The 19,305-nt window shown below is 41.1% G+C and overlaps 1 protein-coding gene across 13 annotated transcripts in view; it reads left to right on the top strand.

The window, feature by feature from the left end:
- Positions 1 to 19,305, top strand: part of PATJ (PATJ, crumbs cell polarity complex component) — a 142,289-nt gene that overhangs the window by 40,397 nt on the left and 82,587 nt on the right. For all 13 annotated transcript variants that reach the window (XM_025153268.3, XM_046944710.1, XM_046944709.1 and 10 more), the window contains 6 exons: positions 11,236 to 11,445; positions 11,987 to 12,109; positions 14,644 to 15,009; positions 15,615 to 15,735; positions 17,044 to 17,197; positions 18,475 to 18,546. In XM_025153268.3, the coding sequence (XP_025009036.2) occupies positions 11,236 to 11,445; positions 11,987 to 12,109; positions 14,644 to 15,009; positions 15,615 to 15,735; positions 17,044 to 17,197; positions 18,475 to 18,546 (1,046 nt within the window). The remainder of the gene's footprint in view (positions 1 to 11,235; positions 11,446 to 11,986; positions 12,110 to 14,643; positions 15,010 to 15,614; positions 15,736 to 17,043; positions 17,198 to 18,474; positions 18,547 to 19,305) is intronic.

Below are 19,305 nucleotides of genomic sequence, written 5' to 3' on the forward strand. Positions count from 1 at the left end.
GTACTCACTTAGAACCACAAGGCTTTTTACTTTCCATCTTAATTTTGATTATAAAGTGAGACATAGTGCTGAATGTTCTTGTGGTACATCATTTCTAGTTTCAGTCATCTTGTTTTCTCAAAACTGCACTGGGATATTGTGCTTCAGTCGTCTAAAATGCTGCAGTTCCCATGTCATGCTCTGAGAAGACAGTATTAATAAAAACTATTAGTGAAGTAGAATAGACGTCCGAGTACTTAGAAAACTGAATGCTGAGATGGAGAAATTATTACTCTGGTGTATGAATTTTTAATGGGCTGTCTTTCTAATAATGTCTCATCTATCAAATAAATGATAAGCATATCCCAAGTGACTTGCAGGATATTCCCAGAAATGTACAAGCATAATTCCAATGCCTATATATTTTAATGAACTAATTACAAATTAATTATACCAATTATGCATAATCAATAGTATCACTACTTTGTCCTGTGTTTTCTTTCCTCTGTCTTGAGGGATTTAAGTGCTCAAGACAGAGCCTTCTCATTAATTAATTAAGGTCCTCTTTGAAGGACTGCTCAGTTGTTCCTAAAACTTTGGGTTACTGTTAAAGAAATGGGTTAGATTTAGCTTCTCTATTATTAAGGCTGTATTTGGATAGGATGCCATTCAGCTTCACATGATCACTGGATAAAAAAAAATCTTTTTTCCTCTTCTGCTGAACGTCCTAATTTCTCATTATATAGCAGGAGATCTTAAAATCTTTGAAACTGGTTTCTTGCTGGCAAGGTTAACAGTGGATGAGAAGGGAGGTGGATGAGGAGGGCTGATCTTGTGGTGTAGTTCTTGAAATGGTCGGTTTCACTGTTTGTTTTTCTTTTTCTTTTTTTTTTTTTTCCCTGGAGTGTTATGGCTTATTTAGAATAGCAAACATCAAAGAATTATTAGAATGAAATCTTCTGTGTATTTTTCTGTTGTTGCTGCTGTGTTGGGATCCTTTCAAAGCTAGGAGTTGCCTTTTCTTGCTAACACATAGGTGATAGGCCTGCAGAGGGAGGTGCACATCCCTGCTGGTGGGATCTACGTGCTTCCCCACCTGATACAGCATCGTCAGCCCTGGGGGCCTCAGCAGCAGCCTCCTCACTGGTCATCCTACCACGAACAAGGAGCCTGCCCCATTCCTGGCCATTAAAAAGGTGTGCTGTTTGGTCCTCTCGCCAATTTCTCCACAAAGTAATATACTCTACCTCCCTTAATTTCCCTGTAACTTCACTTGGAGAAGTTGCTCTCTTTTTCACCTCTTAACTAACTTTTATGTAGTGTTGCTGGCGCAGTTAGCGGCAAGTAGGTCTTGATGGTGAGTGGGGGACCCGGTATACTGCTTGTAGAGTGCTTTGGGATGAACTGATGCAAAGGGCTACAGCAATAGATGTAAAAGCATCTGGCTTGCTAGTACCTTGTCTAGCCTGAAGTTAAACCTTCTAGCCAACAAGTCAAGAACCAAGCCATCATTACCAAGACCCAACACTTTTTCTTACACAGAAGTGAAAAATGGAAGAGGGCACAATACGTCAGCAGGTTAAATACAGGCGAAATGCCATGTGAAGCTGACTGCCATTGCAGGAGGTAGAGTGAGAGGAGGGAAAACACACACTTTGAGAGGTAGAAATGATCACAGTAGTATAAAGGGTACTTTGAGTAGCCCTGAAACCGTGTTCAGCAAAGACACAGTGCATGCAGGCAAATAGATTCTGTCAGTAATGTTTTACAGAAATATTGGAAAAACCACAGGTAGCTGAATTGCAGATTTCTTGAGGCAGTATTGACCAGAAGGGAACTTGAATGGTCTGATGAGCTTTTATCAAATTAAACAAAAAGCTGAATGGACTTTATGTGGAGCTTAATTTACTGTGCTTTAAAGTCAGAGTATTTTAAAGCAGCTGTTTTACAGTGCGTGAAACTAGAGAGGATAAGGGCTGGAATAGAGAGGGCTGACATTTTGCATAGCTCATGTGAGATGCTGCTTCACTGCAAGCTGTCCTTGAAAGCCAAGGCCCAGTGCCGGGCACTGCCGCCCCATAGATCTGCGGGGTGCAGGAGCCTGCAGGGTTAGCCGTGCCAGTGTGGGTATAAATGACTGCCCATCTGTGCAAGAAGTGACAGGCATATCCATACTGTATGAGCCTTGTGCTACCCAGACCTGGAACAGCGTGAAGCGTGCCTGCCTTCACCCTCCTGGGTCAGTGCTTAGCGGGCTTTCACTTTGATCTAGCCGTAGGGACTCCACAATCTTCTTATTCCTGGGCTTATCTTCATTATCATTACCAGTATTTTCTTAGTGTTGAACTAAAGTCTTTCTTGCTGCACATTCAGCAGGTTATGTTTTGCCCTTTTCCCAGGGAGCATGAGAAACAATCGTTTTCTTTTTTACAACAAAATCACTTGCAGTCATTCACAACAGGAAGTGAAGCAATTTAAGCATCCCCAACTATCTTTTCTCATTTCTTTATGCCCCAAACAAACAGACTCCAGATGTAGAATTACAAAAAAGCAGTCTGACTTATTCGTAGAAGGTGGTATCCAACCAGATTATTCTTTTTTCTCTTTTGGACTGTCCGACAGCGAGATGGCTGGAATGCTTTGACGAGTTGCTGGCTAAACATTTGCCCTCTTGTGATAATTTGAGCTCTGTCTGTCTTGTGATAAGTTTGTTATGAACAAAGGAGCATATTCATGTCCTTGTTAAGCACATTTTCACCTGATCATGTGATGGAAACCTGTGGCTTACTAGCAAAAGCTGCACAGCTGTATTAAAAAGCAGTTTTACAATGGCTATCAGCTTGGTACTGGGAAAACTGATAAAGGCTGCTTTTCTCCCATCTCTACAACCCATCCACATTCATTAACATCAAAGTTCCATAAGCCTCGGTACCAACTGTGTTGGTACTCATCTCACGGAGGATTTGCTTCTCTCCCCCTATGGGAAAGTTCTGCATCCTTTAAATCATATTAAGCTGCTTCATTTGTGAAATAATTCTTAATGGTGTGTCATGAATTGAATTCAATGTAGCTTTTTGAAAAATTCTCTTGGAGTTCAGCTTAAATACTACTTTTCAGGACTGAAGAGCTGGTGAATGCAACTGAGCACATTCCTGGTGAAGTTTCTAGGGTGTTCATGATCAGCGGCTTCCAAACCTCAGTACGACAGTACTAAAGGCGCAGGGAGACCAAAAACCACTTCAGTAAGAAATCAGAGACTATGTATCTCAGCATGAGATACAGACAGATGCACAGGAAAAGATTGGTTAGGATAGAGCAGCTGAAGAACTTGGATGCAGGAAGACACACTGGGGCTTGGGTATACCCTGAAGTTGGGCTCGAGGAAATCATCAGTCTGACCTGGAGCGAGAAGGCAGGAAGGAATCTCATGCGCAGTGTGTGTACTATGGGCAGCTGTCCTGCACAGACCCTGCCTTTTGTGAGCTGCAGCAGCCAGGGCTGGGAATGGTACCTGAGTCTGCAGAGAAATCAGAGCGTTACTTAGAACTCCTCGTTCTCCTTGGTTTGTCACACATCCTTGAAGTAAATGCTAAGCAGTATATTATGAATCTTTATAAATGTTTTCCCTATTCTCCCATGTTCTACCAATCTGGTTGTTCTTTTTCATTTCCTGCTAGAAAGAATAGCTTTTAATAAAAACAAAAAAACCCCAAACCAAGGAAATTCATTATTATTCCACAGATGTCCTCTGCCAGCAAGAGAAGGCGAGAATTTAAAGGGCCAAAACTGTAGTTAGACTCTTCTATTATAAGCACTTAGAAAGTTTCAGCAACGGTATGAAAATGTAGAGAAGACCAGAGAAGCTCTATAATCAAGTGCTGCTTATTTGAAAGCTGTGCTGGTCTTTCAGTGAGCGTGTGGCGATGGAGGAGCATGTAAAAGCTCAACCCAGGCAGTTCTGGATCTGTTGCTCTGAACTGATGAGATTTGAGGTGTATGTTGATGGATAAGCGTGAAGATTTCTGAAAACTCATGGAAGCTATGGGGAATTCTGTTCTCTTAATACCTCACCCTTCTGGAAGATGTCTCGTCCCCCAAATCCAAGTAGTACTGTTGGACCCGGAGCTTTTCTGCCTGCTCTGCCTGCTTTTCATAGTGGCCTTAAAATTCTCAGCAACCTTGTTGCCCACCATTCTGTCTTCTCTACCATCCATACTGTTGCAAGCTTTCTGTGGCCCACATCACTGTTTGCAGATCCTAATTGCAGAAAAAAAAAACCAACAACATAATCTTCTGTCTCACTATGCTTCTTTTGAAGTTTTTTTCTGTAGCAAATTTTCCATAATTCATGTGTTTGCTCTTCAGGATACAGGGTCTCCATGCAGAGAGCTCTAGTCTGTCCAAAGACACACACTGCACTGCCGTGGGCTAACAGTGTTAAGGTCAGCACACCTACCTGATGGAAGTGCCTGCTTGGCTATCTGAGTGGATGGTTTGAATCTGAAAGCTGATCAAACTCAGTATGTGCATTAAGACCATTGGCTGTAAGTTATGCAGGTTGCACTTTTTCCCTTGGCGTGTTGGTATTTTTTCCTTTATTCCCACGCATCTTTATCCCTCCTTTTATCTCATCACTCAGTGGCTTTCCTCCATTTCCTTATGAGTTCAGGTTTTTTTTTTCCCTTATCTCTTTGGCTTTTCCCTGTAGTCAGCACTCAGTGTGTTTTTTTTCTGGAGCTGGAAGTCTGAAAGTCTAAGCTATTAAGAGACTAATGAATGTAATCCCTGTGACTTTAGCTCTGTTGAGAGCAAATATGAAAGGTGGATGAAACCTTAAGTTGACTGAAAAGTTTGATAAATTAAAAGATAGTGACAAGTGCATGAGTCCACTGCACAGTGCCACTTTCAGAACTGCCACAGTCAATGCCTATCTTTCATCTTATAATTTGAGGATAGCAGTAGAGAGCAAGTGCTTTTTCTTTTGATCGTTCTCTGGAGGCACTTTTGTCCCAGGTTCCTGATGGGGAGATGAGCTCTGGCTGCGTGGTGCTTGCTGTAGCTCTGCTAGTCCTGCACTGCTCTGTGTGGTGGCTGGCCACCGTGCTCCTTCTTGCTGCAGAAGGCTTACGTGACTTCACATGGCAGGCAATGAAAGCCCAGTGTGGGAAATCACTGTGCCACTTGCGCTTATTTTCCTGTTATCTCTTCTCCTTTAGGTGTGGCTCTGTTTTGTTTTGTTTTTTTTTCCTTTCCTCTGCAAGTTCCTGTTTCTTTGCTAACTTTTCCCACAACAGAAGGCTTGATTAATGCTGGCTGCAACCCTGAGCTGCTGAAATACTTTGCTTTATTCCCTTACTGTGGATCAATAGTTATCCAGTGCTTTGCCTTAGAACACAACAAAGTTCAGTCATCTTCCTTGGATGCCTTCCTGTATTTAAGTTTGTATTACTTTAGCACATCAGCTTATGTTTGCTTGGTACAGCCAGCAGCTGTTTATGTTGTGTAGACTTCTTTTTAAGTGGTCCTGCTGACTTCAGCCTAACAAGAGCGGGAGAGGCAGAAAGGAGTCTTAAATGCTTTACATTTGTCTGCCTGCCCACGATGCCTTGAATAACTTGAAGAACGGTGGATCTAACAAAAACTGTACTTTCTCAGGGAAGGTTTTTTTAGGCCTTAGAGTACCTTTGGCAGTTCTTAAGGTCAACACCTGTAACTCTGCTGGTGGTGCATGACCAGAAGGTTTGGACCTGGAGTCTCCTTGAGGCCACCCGAGGGAGGGAATTGGGTTTCAAACATTGTTGGTTCCACCTGTCCTCTGTTCAGTATGGCAGCGCTTAATGGCTTTGAAAGGGATGTAATTTCGTTCTTTCTTCCCTCTTGCATCCTGCTGTTGGTATGCATGCAGAGGATGGCTCTGCAAAGGCAGTGAGCCACACTCCACAAAGTGAGAGCACAGATGAGTATCAGGAATGGTATCACAACACTGAGCATACAGGTAAATGACTTTGTGCGATTGTTCTGCCATTGTTCTACCTTAACAGTAAGATGAACATAAAGGCGTTTGCGTGGTCCTTTTGTTTGTTGATGTTTGTGTGCTCCTGGTACAGTATGCTGCAGTGCTGTGTTTGGGAAGCTCTCAGTCTGGTATCTCACTCAGAGATGAGTGAGACTGCAGACTGGAGGGTTTTAAATATGTATATGTATGTTAGACCTGGAAGTGGTCCCATGCAAAATGTAATGAAGCTGAGCTGCTCTGACCTCTGAGCTCTAACATGTGTTTGTTTTGGCTCTCCCGCAAGTATACAAATTGGCACTTGTAAAATTGTTCAGATAAATCAAAATTGGTGCAGGAAAAAAAGTTTCAAACTGTTTCTTTTGGGATTCTTTGCCATGCTATTTTTGATGTGTGTTTTCAGAGCAGTGTTTGTGTGGCAGCAGGCAGTTTGTTGCTCGAAGAAAGCTAAAACATTCTAGGAAGTCGGGCTAGCTGAATTTAGATCTTAAATGATGCCAAAACTAATATAGCCTGCAAGTGAGTGAGAGTGACTTTGTGCAGTAAATGTCAGTCACCCGCAGCTTTGCCTTACATTTCCATAGGAGCCTTTAAAGCAGGAAAACACCGAGCAGACCCCAGCAATGCGGTAGCTGCCTGCACCCAGCGGAGCCCCAGCACACCGCCTGCGGGCCGAGGGGCTCCGAGCTGCAGCCTGAGGGCGGGCTGTGGGCCGGGCCCGTGCTGCCCTCTGGGGCCTGCTGAGGGAAGCTCAGCGCTCGCAGGGATGCCGGCAACCCGTTCTCAGCGTTTCCATTTTCTAGGAAGATGGGCGGAGGTGATGTGCGTTGGTTATGTTTCCAGTTGTGTTCCTCAAGGAGCTCTGGTCGCTAACTGAGTGTGAACCTCGGCTCTTGTGCTCAGCCCCTCGCTCAAAGCCACGTGAAATTACACACCCCGGCAGAGTTGCACGTAGGACTCTGTAACTCGGTGCTCCTGGGGCTCCTAACATATTTGCAGAACTCGAGTTTTTAAGAGGCTCTGTATAACCCTGAATGCAGGGATCCCAGAGGCAGCGACGGCTGCGGCCCCTGCCTGACTCTGAGCGCTGCTAAATGGATCCAGAACAAATGAGGCTCTGAGAAGGAAGGGAAAAATCTGACACCTGGACTCCAGGAAACGTTTGTGGATTCTGATGAGGAGCGGTAGGGGGATGGGAAGAACTCCGGTTCAATGTAGTTAAATATGTGGTGTGCTAAGTATGAATAAATTGTGACTATTTTAAACAAGTTCGTATACTCTGTGGCTGGCTCAGGAGAGCGACAGCTACAGCATCCCAGTTCCTCAGAGGGATACCCGGAGGCCTTGCCTGGGCTGCTGCTCTGCACGGCAATGCTCAGCTTTCAGCATTAAGTCAAGTGGCAAATATTCCTTTTTTTTTTTTTAACACGTGATTGTTTTTATTATTATTATTATTATTTACTTTTTCTAAAAGAGTTTGTATTGGTGCCTTAGAGCAAGGAGGCTTTGTCTCTTGGTAGCTTTAATTACCAGTCTGATTCCTTTTCCTCATTGTTTATAAATATAGATTCCTTTGTGCAGTAAACAGAAGTTAAAAGTCCCTCTCTATACACCCCAGTCCTGATTTATGCCCATTCTAAGATGACCAGCTTACCCAGGGATGCCATCTACACATTCCATAATTGTTATAATGCAGAAGTGTGTGTGGAAAGATAAAAACTGCTTAAATTGTTGATGTTGTGCCATTTGTGTATTCCGGCAATGTACCGTTACAGCAACAGCTCAGCACTGGGTCTGGGTTGGGGGTTCCCTCCCAGCCTATAACAACATCCAACCCAGTAAGCAGACTGAAATGCAGACCTGACTGCTGGTGGCTGAAAATCACTATTAGCTGGCTTGCCATAAGCCAGGTGAAATGAACCAGAAGCCTTCGGTAAATGTGTGCAGTCAGTGTTGCTCTGTGACCTCGAATGGCTCTGGCTGGTCTGTTAGCATGGAGGTGGCCCCAGAGCCTGGCAGGGCTCTCTCTGTGAGTGAACTTCCCTCTTGCAGTTAGTATGGAAAGAAAGAATCTGTTTTTCAGCTGGCTGCTAGCACTGCTTTCTTTATTAAAGGAAAAAAAAGAGCCCTCTCAGCCCAGTTGTACTCACTGTTTACAGATGTGAATTCAGTGTTTGCCGTCTAGCTTTAGCAGGTGTTGTTCTTTAGGTGCATTTGGGCTTGAGTTTAAATCATAATGCTAAGTTTGCAGAAAAACACTGCTCCTTTGTTTTGGTAAGAAAAGCACAGCGCAACCCACAGTTGTAGTCACCCTGAAGTTATAAAGAACGCATATAAAAGATTACACCTTCAAACTGAGTAGGTCTGTCTTCACATGTGGCTTTTGTTACATTTCTTGTGGCAATAACATTGTGATTCACAGTCCTGGTAACAAACATTTGGGGTTTGTACAGCAGTGCCCGCATTACAGACTTAACCCTGTTACTGTGCAGTTTACATCGCTCTTCTCTTCCTGTACAATAGCTCCCTCTGCTTGAAAACAGCAGTGTAATTATAACCCTTGCTTTGTGTGTTCACCTGATCAACAATTTTTAATACAGTCCCCTTTCGAAAGATTTCTTCTGCTGCTTTTTGTTCTGATATATGGCCTATGTTCCTGCATGTGAGGTGTTACAAAGCAGTGCTGATAACCGTGCTGCTCTCAAAACATTGCTGCGTGGGAACTGCGTGCAGTTGCAGGAACTCTGCCATTTTTCATTTTAACAGGAGGATTAGAGTCGGTTGGAACACTTCTTCAGCTACACTAAATCCACCAAAACATACTGATTTTACTAATGCCAAAATGTTTTGATTTCAGTGAAAGTTTAGGTGAAAACAGGACCATTTGTCACCAGAAACGTGGTGGCTAGGCCACTGACTCTGAGTATCTGTATAGGAGAAGCTGATGGTGAGACTCCCATGTGCTGTTTAAGTGATTCTGCTTGGGAACCAAAAGAAAAGAAACTTTGGATCAGACAGAACAGGATTTGAACCTGGTTCTCCCACATTCTCAGTCAGTGCCATAATTACTGGACCAGTCATTCACTTGCAAATATTTTGTCAGCTTATCTGCATCAGTAAAGATGAGTGCTGGTTTTGTTTTGTTCTATTATTATTATTATTTTAATCAATATAGCTAAGCCAGCAAAAGTCATAGTATAAAAGCTGTTGTGTCAGCAAAGGTATAGTTTTGCTGAGAGCTCATTCATCCATTTAGGGAATGGGCACAAACCTTGCTTGCCATGGCAAGATGAACCCGTGATAAAAAATAAACTTGCTGGGTTAGTTCTATTAGCAAAGCAAAATGGGAGCAGTCCTCCTTGCTTCAAAACAGCTGTCTTCATGCGGTCCTGATTTTGCAAGGAAGTCTGAAGGGTTATTTTTATTTTGCGTTGGAGAAAACCCCCCAAATCAAAAAAATTTGAAAAGTCTTTGTTAAATGGAGTGTTTGTTCTGTGCTCAGCTGCCATCGGGATGGCTGGGCACGTGGTTGGGAAGGGCAGGTAAAGCTGGCTGTGCACACGCAGGGCAGCAGGAGCTTTACATTGTCAAAATTTAGCTCTTTTAAAGCAAATTTTTTTTAATTTTTTTTTTTTTTTATCTTCTTGGGACCTTTGAACTGTTCTGGACTTCTGGCATTTTTCTTTGTTGTTATTATTTTCTTTTTCAAGTAATTCCCAAGGCGAATGCAGAATGTGAATAGCGTGGTGTTTGAACCACATGAAATCCTCTCCACTCCGTGTTGCATGAGGCAGGTCTGAACACAAGCAGTCGGGCAGCCCATGCGTCCTGGCACTCGTTCAGTAGGCAGAACACCATTGTGCAGCAGAAGGGAGGTTGCTGGGCTTGATTATTGAGACATGATACCAGCAAGGAAGCCTCTTCCTACAGCGCGGACACCTAGTGCTTGTGAAGATTATAAAATGGGGGGATTAAGCAGTAGAGCAGGAGAGAGTTATTACTAGTTATTACTATATTACTTGAATTCTGTTTCAGCATGGCTCTTCCTGCCGAACTCTAATTTCGCTCCTCTAATTTCAGCCAATTTGCAGACATTACATTCATTGCCTCATATGTTTGTACATACCTTAAAAAAAATGTTCACTTGGAAAGCAGTGTAGAGTTGTATAAAAGAGAAAAACATTCCTGTTTTCAAATTAACACTGAGCTGCAAATTCGTGGTGGTCTTTGTGACTTGAATTTTGCCTTTTTGGATCCCTCCTGTGCCCTGAATAAGATGCAAGTCCTCAGGGGGAAGAATAGTTCATGATTATGCTTTTGAAGACATAGTGCATGCAAGGAACATTTCTGAACTTTACGAGCACTTAGCAAAGAGGAGAAGAAGGGCTTCTAATTAAAAACTAAAAATAAAAAAATCTGTGTCTTCCTGCCACAGCGTAATTAGTTTGGGTGATTTCATTGGATTCAGAATGGATTTTTAAAAGGCTGAATGTATTCTAGAAGTGGTACCCAACACAATGCAAAGGTAAATACTGGGGGAAAAAAAATGTATGAAAAGTGGTATCTTTGCATCAATTTACAGTCTCTTCAATGTGTATAACATTACCTACTTCACGTTCCTCTGTATTCATCACTACAATGTTCTGTGTCTTTATTAATGATCTTGGTTGCTCTTCTGGTGCTGACCCTCTGTTCTCAGGGAAGCTTCATGCATAAATTGTTTTCCATAAGTTGTCTGCAGATTTCACAAAGCAGAAATACTGTGGTAGTTTAGTAAATGCACTGTACTGTTTCTTGGATGTTGCGACTTTAATTCTTTAATAACTTTAATTAAATTTCTAATCTTGCAGTGATTTTTCTTTTAGACAAATTTAGCTGCGATGAAGCTCTTGAATTGCAAGCAGGATGGTTATTTTATGTAACGCTAACACAGAACAGACTGGACAGAGGGCTGTGGACGAGTGCCAGTGTTGTTTTTCTATTTCCAGGTTGGCCTGGCTGTTTCTCTGCATGTGAGAAGAGGGCAGGCAGGGCATCAGTCAGCTTTAGAATTTAAAATTTCTTAATGGATTAAGCAAGGGACAGAATATCTTCCTGCTGCAAACCTTTCTTTCCGTAAACTACAAGCTGTGGCCATATTAGTGATACGTTAGCAAGCTTCAGTTTGTATAAGATGAGGAACATGCTTAACTCCTCCTTACACGTTCAGAATAATCACCACCTTTCTGGGGATTCTTTTTCAGGATCCCTTGGATCCAACGAGAACAGCCATTGTGATCAGCTCGTTGGTGGCAGGTGGAGTAGCTGAACGTGGTGGTGAGCTTCTACCCGGTGACCGCTTGGTATTTGTAAATGAGAAATATTTAGACAGCACAACTTTAACGGAGGCAGTAGAGGTGTTGAAATCTGTGCCCCCAGGAAGAGTTTCTCTTGGAATCTGCAAACCGTTGGTGGTAAGAACTTGGATTTTTTTCTCTCTCATTCTGTGATGTGTTTGAAGTCAAGAGTGTAAATTCAAGTAGAATTTTTTTTTCTGGAATCAGGGCTTAGGAACAGATAGGAGTTTACTTGAAAAGGCTGCAGTGTTGCTTTTCAAAGAGCAAGCAGACACAATTAATTGAAGCGAAGCACCATCTGATAGAAGGTGCTTGTGGTTCAAAATGGTAGCAGAGTGGTGAAATAAGAATGTAGGAAGGCCATTAAATACATTTTTTTCCTTCTCTGAGAAAGTAATATTTCATTCTTTGTATGCTTGTATTTGTCTTCCCCATGCATTTTTGAATCTATCTATCTATATATATATGCTAATATCTAAAAAGAACAAAGGCTCTTCTCTTCACCCGTTCCATTTGTGACTTTTTTTATCCTTCTGTTACTTTTTCCACCTTCTTTTCCAATGGGTGTTTCTCCCTCTTCCATTTACTTAAAAAATGTGAACTTTTAGGTTTTTTGTTGGTTGTTTTCCTGACTTATCATTTTGATCACTTTGCTTAGGGAGAAAGCAAGGAGGAGGAGGAGAACACGCATGGTATGGATACCAGCAACATGAAAACCAGCCCCGGATCTCCAGAACCAAGAGATAATACCAATTTCTCAATAATCCTTGAAGCTCCACAGGTATTTGTTTATTCTTTTGGTTCAGCTGAAGTTTATAGGGACAGGAAATAACATTTTACAGTCAAAAAATAAAATATTCTTCAGATTACATTTCAGTATCGGATGCACTCCAGGATGGATTCCCTGTAAAATAGATTCTAACAGCTGTTGGTATATTAATTGTATTGTGAAAACTAGGCATACAGTTGCCAATGCAGTTACTGGACTGTCTGATCAACTTTACTAACTCATTAAAATACCTTGTGTTACCTTGGTTATGAAATAAAAATGCTACACCATAAATAGTCATAAGTCACTGGTTCAGCTTTGCAAAGAAGTTATGGTACGGAATAGAATATTCTGTGTTATAATGGATGGAAACAAAGTAGTAGTCTGGTGTGTAAGGCGAGCTTGAGATCTGTTCATCTTCACAGACTTTCCTGTGTGGCCTAGAGTAATTTCTTTAGGCTCTTCTTCAGTTCTTATTTTTCATTTTGTGAGTAATAATATTATTGGGGTGAGATGTGACGCTAGAGATAGCAAGAGAAACTCAGATACCAGGGTAATAGGCAATTGTATTGCAGGACTGACTTGTCTGGAGTGAGAGATCTCTGAATTTTCATTTGTTCTCAAATATTTCACAAATGTGAATTAATTCACGTTGATAAGTGCATTCTTCTTAGATTTAGAGCCACCAAAAGGAGCAGTACTGTGGGACAGATGTAGGTGTGTACTGTGTAGGAATTGGCTTGGATGTATTACTGATTTTCATGATGCAAAATGGAGTTTATTGTTTACCAGGTGCATAGGAAGGGTTCCTGGCAGAGCAATTAGTCCTCTGCCAGCTCGGATTTTTTCCCTACTTCCTAAATAAAGCTAATGTTATTACCTGCTTTTATGCAGCATATTTTATCTTACTCCTACTGAATATAGGAACTGTAATGGTCAATTTGTACAAAATACAAGCAAATATCATTGCTTGTGTTTTGTTTTATTTTATGTATAACAGAACTGATAGTAGCATAGAAAGGTGGTGTAAAAGTGCCGTTATTTATTACCTTATCTGTTCATATAAGAGCTCAGAGCAGTGTGTCATGATGGTTTGAGTTCTTACTTTCTAGCATAGTGCTGACAAAGCTGACTTCAGGGGAAAAAAAAAAGAAACTTGAACATTTTATATGCTACAACAGTAGACTTTATTGTCATGCTTGCAGTATTCCCTGTTCCATTGGTAGAGTCTGCTACTGCAGTGCAGCAGTCTGTGATTATACATACCTAAGTGCTGTATCAGGAGATGGCAATCTAAATTGCTGCGTGGTTTCTGAGTGAGCTGTTTAATATTACGATGAAGTTGGTGGCTCTAACAAGATGTTGGAGAATGATGTGGCAGGAGTGAAATGAATTGAAGTAACAATGAAGAGAATTAGAATCTCTTCAGATTGGATATTTTGTGAGATTGAGGTTCTCAGGGCAAAAAGAAACATTTAATGCTTATGAAAAATGGGGTAACCTCTAGACTGCTAATGCGATGCGTTCATGCCAGCTAGTATTACTGCACTGTTTCCTTATGCTCTTGTCCGTCTCTCGCTGTCTCTCCTGACACTCATTTGAACTGTGAGCAATTTTTGGCAGTGTCTGGGCTTTTTCTAACAAAACAGGATTCTGACACTAAGGGTCAGAAATAGTGAAGTACCGTGGGGAGCCTGGGAAGAGGCAGGAAGCAGAAGGGAAAACATTTTTGACTCAGGACCCCTGAATCTGCAGACTGATTTGTGTTCAGGGTCTCGGTGCCCTGAAGACCAAGCTTGGGCATACGTACTCAGTGGCCTGAAGTAAAGAGAGGAAGAGCTTTCAGCCCATGGCAAGCTTTCTGATAGCTCTGTAAGGTGTAAAATTTCAGGGATGTCCATGCAGTCTGTAGCTGCAGTCAGCCTCACTCCATGAGCTGATGAATTGCACCTCATTCAATTTAGGAGAAACACAAAGTATTGGAAACTGGGGAGGCATGTGACAAATCCCAGGAAAAGAACTGTTGAGCAAGATATTTCAGGAGGTTGGGGTCTGGAGGAGGGGAGGCTTGAATGTCTTTTTGGTTTTGTTGTACCTTGCTCTGTGGTTTAAACTCAGAGTTTTATTTAACTGGCGCTGTGGTATTATAAGGAATGTATTTGTATAGACAGAGCAATGGCAGTAAGTCTGGATTACAAAGATACTTCAGTTGGATTTGTATGTGTTTTTTTCCTGTAGTTTTTTTTAGTATGGTTTAAAAATCCTCATTCCTTACTTCAGTCCATAGTGGTTATTCTGAATGGCTGCAGCAATATCTGAACTGTCCAAATGACATTTCTTTATATTTAAAGGAAATTGCAATGGTTACTTTTGCTGTTGAAATCACAAGTCAGAGAGTACATTTTCTTCGAGAAAAATGCAAAAGGCAGAAGATTTTCACTTTAAAAATCAGGATGTAATTTTAATGTGATCTAACATAAAACACAGTTTTAAGACTTAGGAAGAAACATAATGAAAAATCTATATGCCTGTAATGTTTTACGCAGGGTTTCAGAGATGAAACACCTTTTAAAGAAGAAGCTGTTGATGAACCAATTTTGGATTTGGGAAGGTCATTTCAGCTTTCTCAAAATGACAATGGATATGAAAAGGAGTCCTGGGAGATGCGTGAATTCTGGAAACCCACAACAGAAGAAGTGGACGAAGAACGGGAAATGTTGGTGGATGAGTATGAAGAAGATTTAGACTTCCTGAAATATAGCTTATCAGATAGACAGAAGGCGTCTTCAGAGAAAAACCTAGATACAGAATGGGCAGAGCAACTTAAGACAGCTAAAATTCAAGACTTAAGATCTAGTGCTAACTTAAGTCCAAAGCAGTCCCTGGAATATACGTTCGATAGTGAGCAGATGGTAAGTAATGCTGTGTGCACCTCGGTGCTGTACCCTGATGGAAGGGACCTGTATTCCTCAAGGCAAATTCCAGACCTAAATTCTGTAATCAGTCTGTCTTATGTTTTAATTACTAGCTGAGGTCTGAGTACCTCTAATGGACACCAGTCCATCTTTTTGTATGTTTTAGTAGGTTCTCTTTTATTACATAGTGATTGTAGATTTGCTTGGGTGAGGTACGTCGTCTGGTTGATGTATTTATAGGTATCCTATAATTTTGTCCTCTTTCCCATTTGTGACATCTGGCCTCCCATCTTTTCTGCAAGTTCTATTTATCTGATATGTTTCAGTAATAACCAAATTCAAGTCATGCCGGGGCCTTCAGCAGCAATGTCAGTGAAGTGAACCCACTCTTTTCTTCATTATTTTTAATCTCAATCAGTTCCTAGAACCAGATGGTAGTGCAGCTTAGGTACTTACAACAGTGTAGTCCATAGTTATGTGAATAGGTAGCTACGTAGCTGAGAAAATGTGAATGTTTGCTGTAAAATTAACATTCATGTCAAATACCTCTATATAAGTTGATATTATTGCTTTCTAACTTCACTTTTTTCTCCTCTCTGAAGTATGAAGAAAATGCTAGTATAACTTCACAGTCTTCTGCAACCACGGCACACAGTGACTACCAAAAAGGCCTATTGGACAGTGGAGCTACCCAGTCAGGATCAAGAAACAAAATGGATTTAGGTTTGTGAGAAGTTTTTTTTTTCTTTGTTGGTTTTTTTTTTTAATTTATTTTTTTACTGTGTTGTAACTTTGTATTTACAAATTTAACTTTTATACTACAGCACAAATTTATTTTCAATCTTTCAAATAATAAAATATTCAAATGAAGGTCTCTACAGGCTCAAAGCAGTTTCAGCTTCATTTTCTTGCTTTTTCCTTTGTTGTCATAAGTAATAATTAAAGTTGTATCAGCTTTTTCCTGCCTGTGGAGAGTCACACCCCTCTGTCTAGCTACATCACCAGGAGGACTCCATGCATGGTCTACTTTATTTTCTCTGTCAGTTTCATGTGCATCTCCACTTTGAAACAGTCTTTTCACGTCTGACTTTGAAACAGACGTGAAACTTTCCAGTTGCCATACTGCCTTAGGGCAGTGAGATTGTTGTCCCTGTGTGTGAGAACTTTGCCCTATGGGTTTGTGTGTGTCCTCTGGTCTCTTACTGGATGAGCTCTTGCCTTCTCCAGACCGCCTCAGAGCAGCGAGAAACTCATTGAAGGCATATGAGTGGTAATGGGCACACCAAAATGAATGAAGTGACATCTTGGAGGGAGAAGGGTTTGGAGGTGGATATTTTGACAAGCATTTTCTTTAGATTTAATCTGGGTTGCTGCAGTATCATTACATGAGTATATACAATTCAAGGTACCTCTTCAAGGCCAAATGACTTTCATCCCCCCTAAATCAGTGGTTAGAATTTGGTATGTTATCAGTGAATTAGTTTATCAGCCTGCTTGTGATAGCACTCATTTACTGGGAGAAAGGGGGTTCTTTCCATTCTTTGTCACCTGCATCTTGTACAACAGACTCTCTGTTAACCAAAATGGCAGACTAATGACTGTAGCAAGGAGCTCTAGTGATTTAATTAGTGCTGATATTTATGGCACTGAAATGACATCAGTCATCCATGCTGGATCAGGGCTTTGTACAGCTCTCCTTGCATGAAGGATGGATTCAGTATTTCTAATCATGTTTTTGTGAGAAACATATGCCATGTAACTTGTAGGTAAGCATGTCTCAATTCCAGTCAGATTTGGCATTTTCTCTTATTACCTGACTGCAGGTCAGAAGCAAGGTGCTATTAAAGGTAAATAAATCAGCATGCTTTAAATTTCCTTCAAAAATAAATATTCTGTATCTCTGAGCTTCTTGATCATCTCTCACCATTCAGATCTGGAACATGGTTGTGCTGAGGGTTTATTTCCAAATGTCATAGGTAGATGCAGAGACAGAGGAAGCAAAAGTTTACATCTAAACCTTTACTTCATCAGGTACAAAGCTTCAGATGGACTCTAAAATACCTGGTCTCACTGTTGACCTAGAAGGTGTTGAAAAGGAAGAAGAAGGGGAGGATTATATGTTTTCCAAGAATGAAAAATCTGTGCGAGTTACCACCTTACCTCAGCCTAGAACAGTTTTGTACAGGTATGGAGAAAGATTTCAATTTTCAGATGATTTTTAGTTAATACTCATAACTTTTTTCTTTCTCTACCTAACTGATTAATTGTTGAAAGCTGTGGGAAGCTCTGAGATACAGGCCACCCCCAGCGTGTGCCTGTTACCTAAGGAGCTGAATATTTACCTTACAGTCTTACTGAATTCTTACTTCCCATGTTTCTTCCCCTGAATACCAGCCCACCTACTCCACTTACCCCACAGTGTGGCGGGAGCCACAAGAGTGAATGTAACCTGTAGAAGAAGGATGTAGCCTTTACTGGCAACACTGGTCATTACCTCTTAAAGAGTTCTTCTCTTAGCTCTTTATCACAGCTTTGTCCTGTTGTTTTTTGTTTTCCTTCGTTCCTTCCCTTCCAGCGTTTAGCTATGGCCCTCATGCCTGTGCAGGAACAGTTTAATCTTGCCATAGTGATGACAAACCTTAAGCTGGCACTGGTCACAGATAGTTGCCACTACCATAAATTCTCCTGTACTTGTCCCACCAGTTTTGGGTGAGCAGGTTGAGCATCAGCTTTCGGGGTCTGTTGGCTCAAATTCTCAGTGCTTCTCTAATTAATCTGTAATTTCCCTCAGTCTGAAAGCTGGTCAGCAATATGGCGAGGGGATTATTTCTCCAGTACTACATCCTACTTCCTTTTTGCAATGTAAAAGTAGCATTTACAGCTCTCAGGGTCTATAGAAAATGTGTGCAAGGATGTACTGCTGGAACCTTGCTGTGGGGGGCCTGCGGTTTGATATTTCCATTCCTATTCTGTGAGTAGATGAGTCATACATATTATAAAAGTTTAATTAACACCCCATTCTGGGGTGTTTAATGGAACACACAGGGCCTGTTCTCCCAGTTGCAACACGACTGGCTTTCTGGTAAGCTAGATTGGTTTTACCATGTTTATATCCCTCTGTAAGAGTCACAGCGTATTTATCAGAAAGTAAAAATGACTGCTTAAATAGTCATTTCATATAAGGTACAGCAGTGGAGATGTGTACATCACAGCAGCTTATACATTTGGCCAGTCCATCATGTTTCATTCTGGTGCATTCCTTAGACACATTTAAAGCTAAATACAAAATTTCCTGCCTAGTCTGTTGACTGCTGATTTGATTTAAACTGGACTGTTTGAGGACGTGTTGCTGTCTCACTGCCAGATAGAAAATATGCAAAGAATTGTGACCTGCCATGGTTGATACCTTTTTATTATTATTATTATTTTTCTTATTCTTCCCCTCCTTGTGTCCCCAATTAGTGAATTACCTGAAAGAGAAGAAGGAGAAGGTGAAGAAACTCCAAACTTCAGCCACTGGGGACCACCTCGGACGTATGTTCATAAAGTTGCATTATGTCTTCTCATTTGCATTACGCCTTTATTTTCGTGAGCCTGATTATTTCTCCTCTTTTCTCTTTCATCCATTCTCTCCCAGTAACTTAAGGTCCTTTTGTACCTTAGGCTTTCTGAGATACAGATAGATATTTTTAACAATGTTCAACAGAACTGTACTTTCTGGTTATATAACTGACTTGGGAAACCTCGGTATGTTGAGGTTTTATATATGGCCTACAAATTCATGTTTGTTTAATAACTGTGAGGTGTGAACAATGTACTTGGTGCTTCTGTCTCCTTTTCCATGGGTTTTCTGCTAAATTCTGTGGTGTAATTGGAATTGCCAAGCCAACGTTAGCCACATTCTCATTATGCTGCTAACACTTCTAGTTGAACTGATTTTATGGTCCTACATATAAAATGATTAAAACAATTCTGCTTAAGCTGATTAATATGCATCTGACACATGGAAGCCAGCAAGCTGCATTACACTTGTTTATTGTTTTATCATTTCTAGCATACCACTTGCAGTTTTTGCCATTTCCAAACAGTTTAATCAAACTGAAAACGACTGAGTTTGTTTACTTGAAGACCTGTTTGTTTTACTGTGACTTTTTCTAAAATAAAAACCTACTGGGAGGGCAGTAGGCCTGGGCTGGCAATAACTTTTTTTTCTTTTTGAGGGGTGAAGACAACTGAGGGTAAAAAGCCAGGTCCGTTGTGAGCATTCATAGGCTTCTGGCTTCATCTCTTCAC

This window comes from Gallus gallus, chromosome 8, assembly GCF_016699485.2.
Source record: "Gallus gallus isolate bGalGal1 chromosome 8, bGalGal1.mat.broiler.GRCg7b, whole genome shotgun sequence".
Taxonomy (NCBI): domain Eukaryota; kingdom Metazoa; phylum Chordata; class Aves; order Galliformes; family Phasianidae; genus Gallus; species Gallus gallus.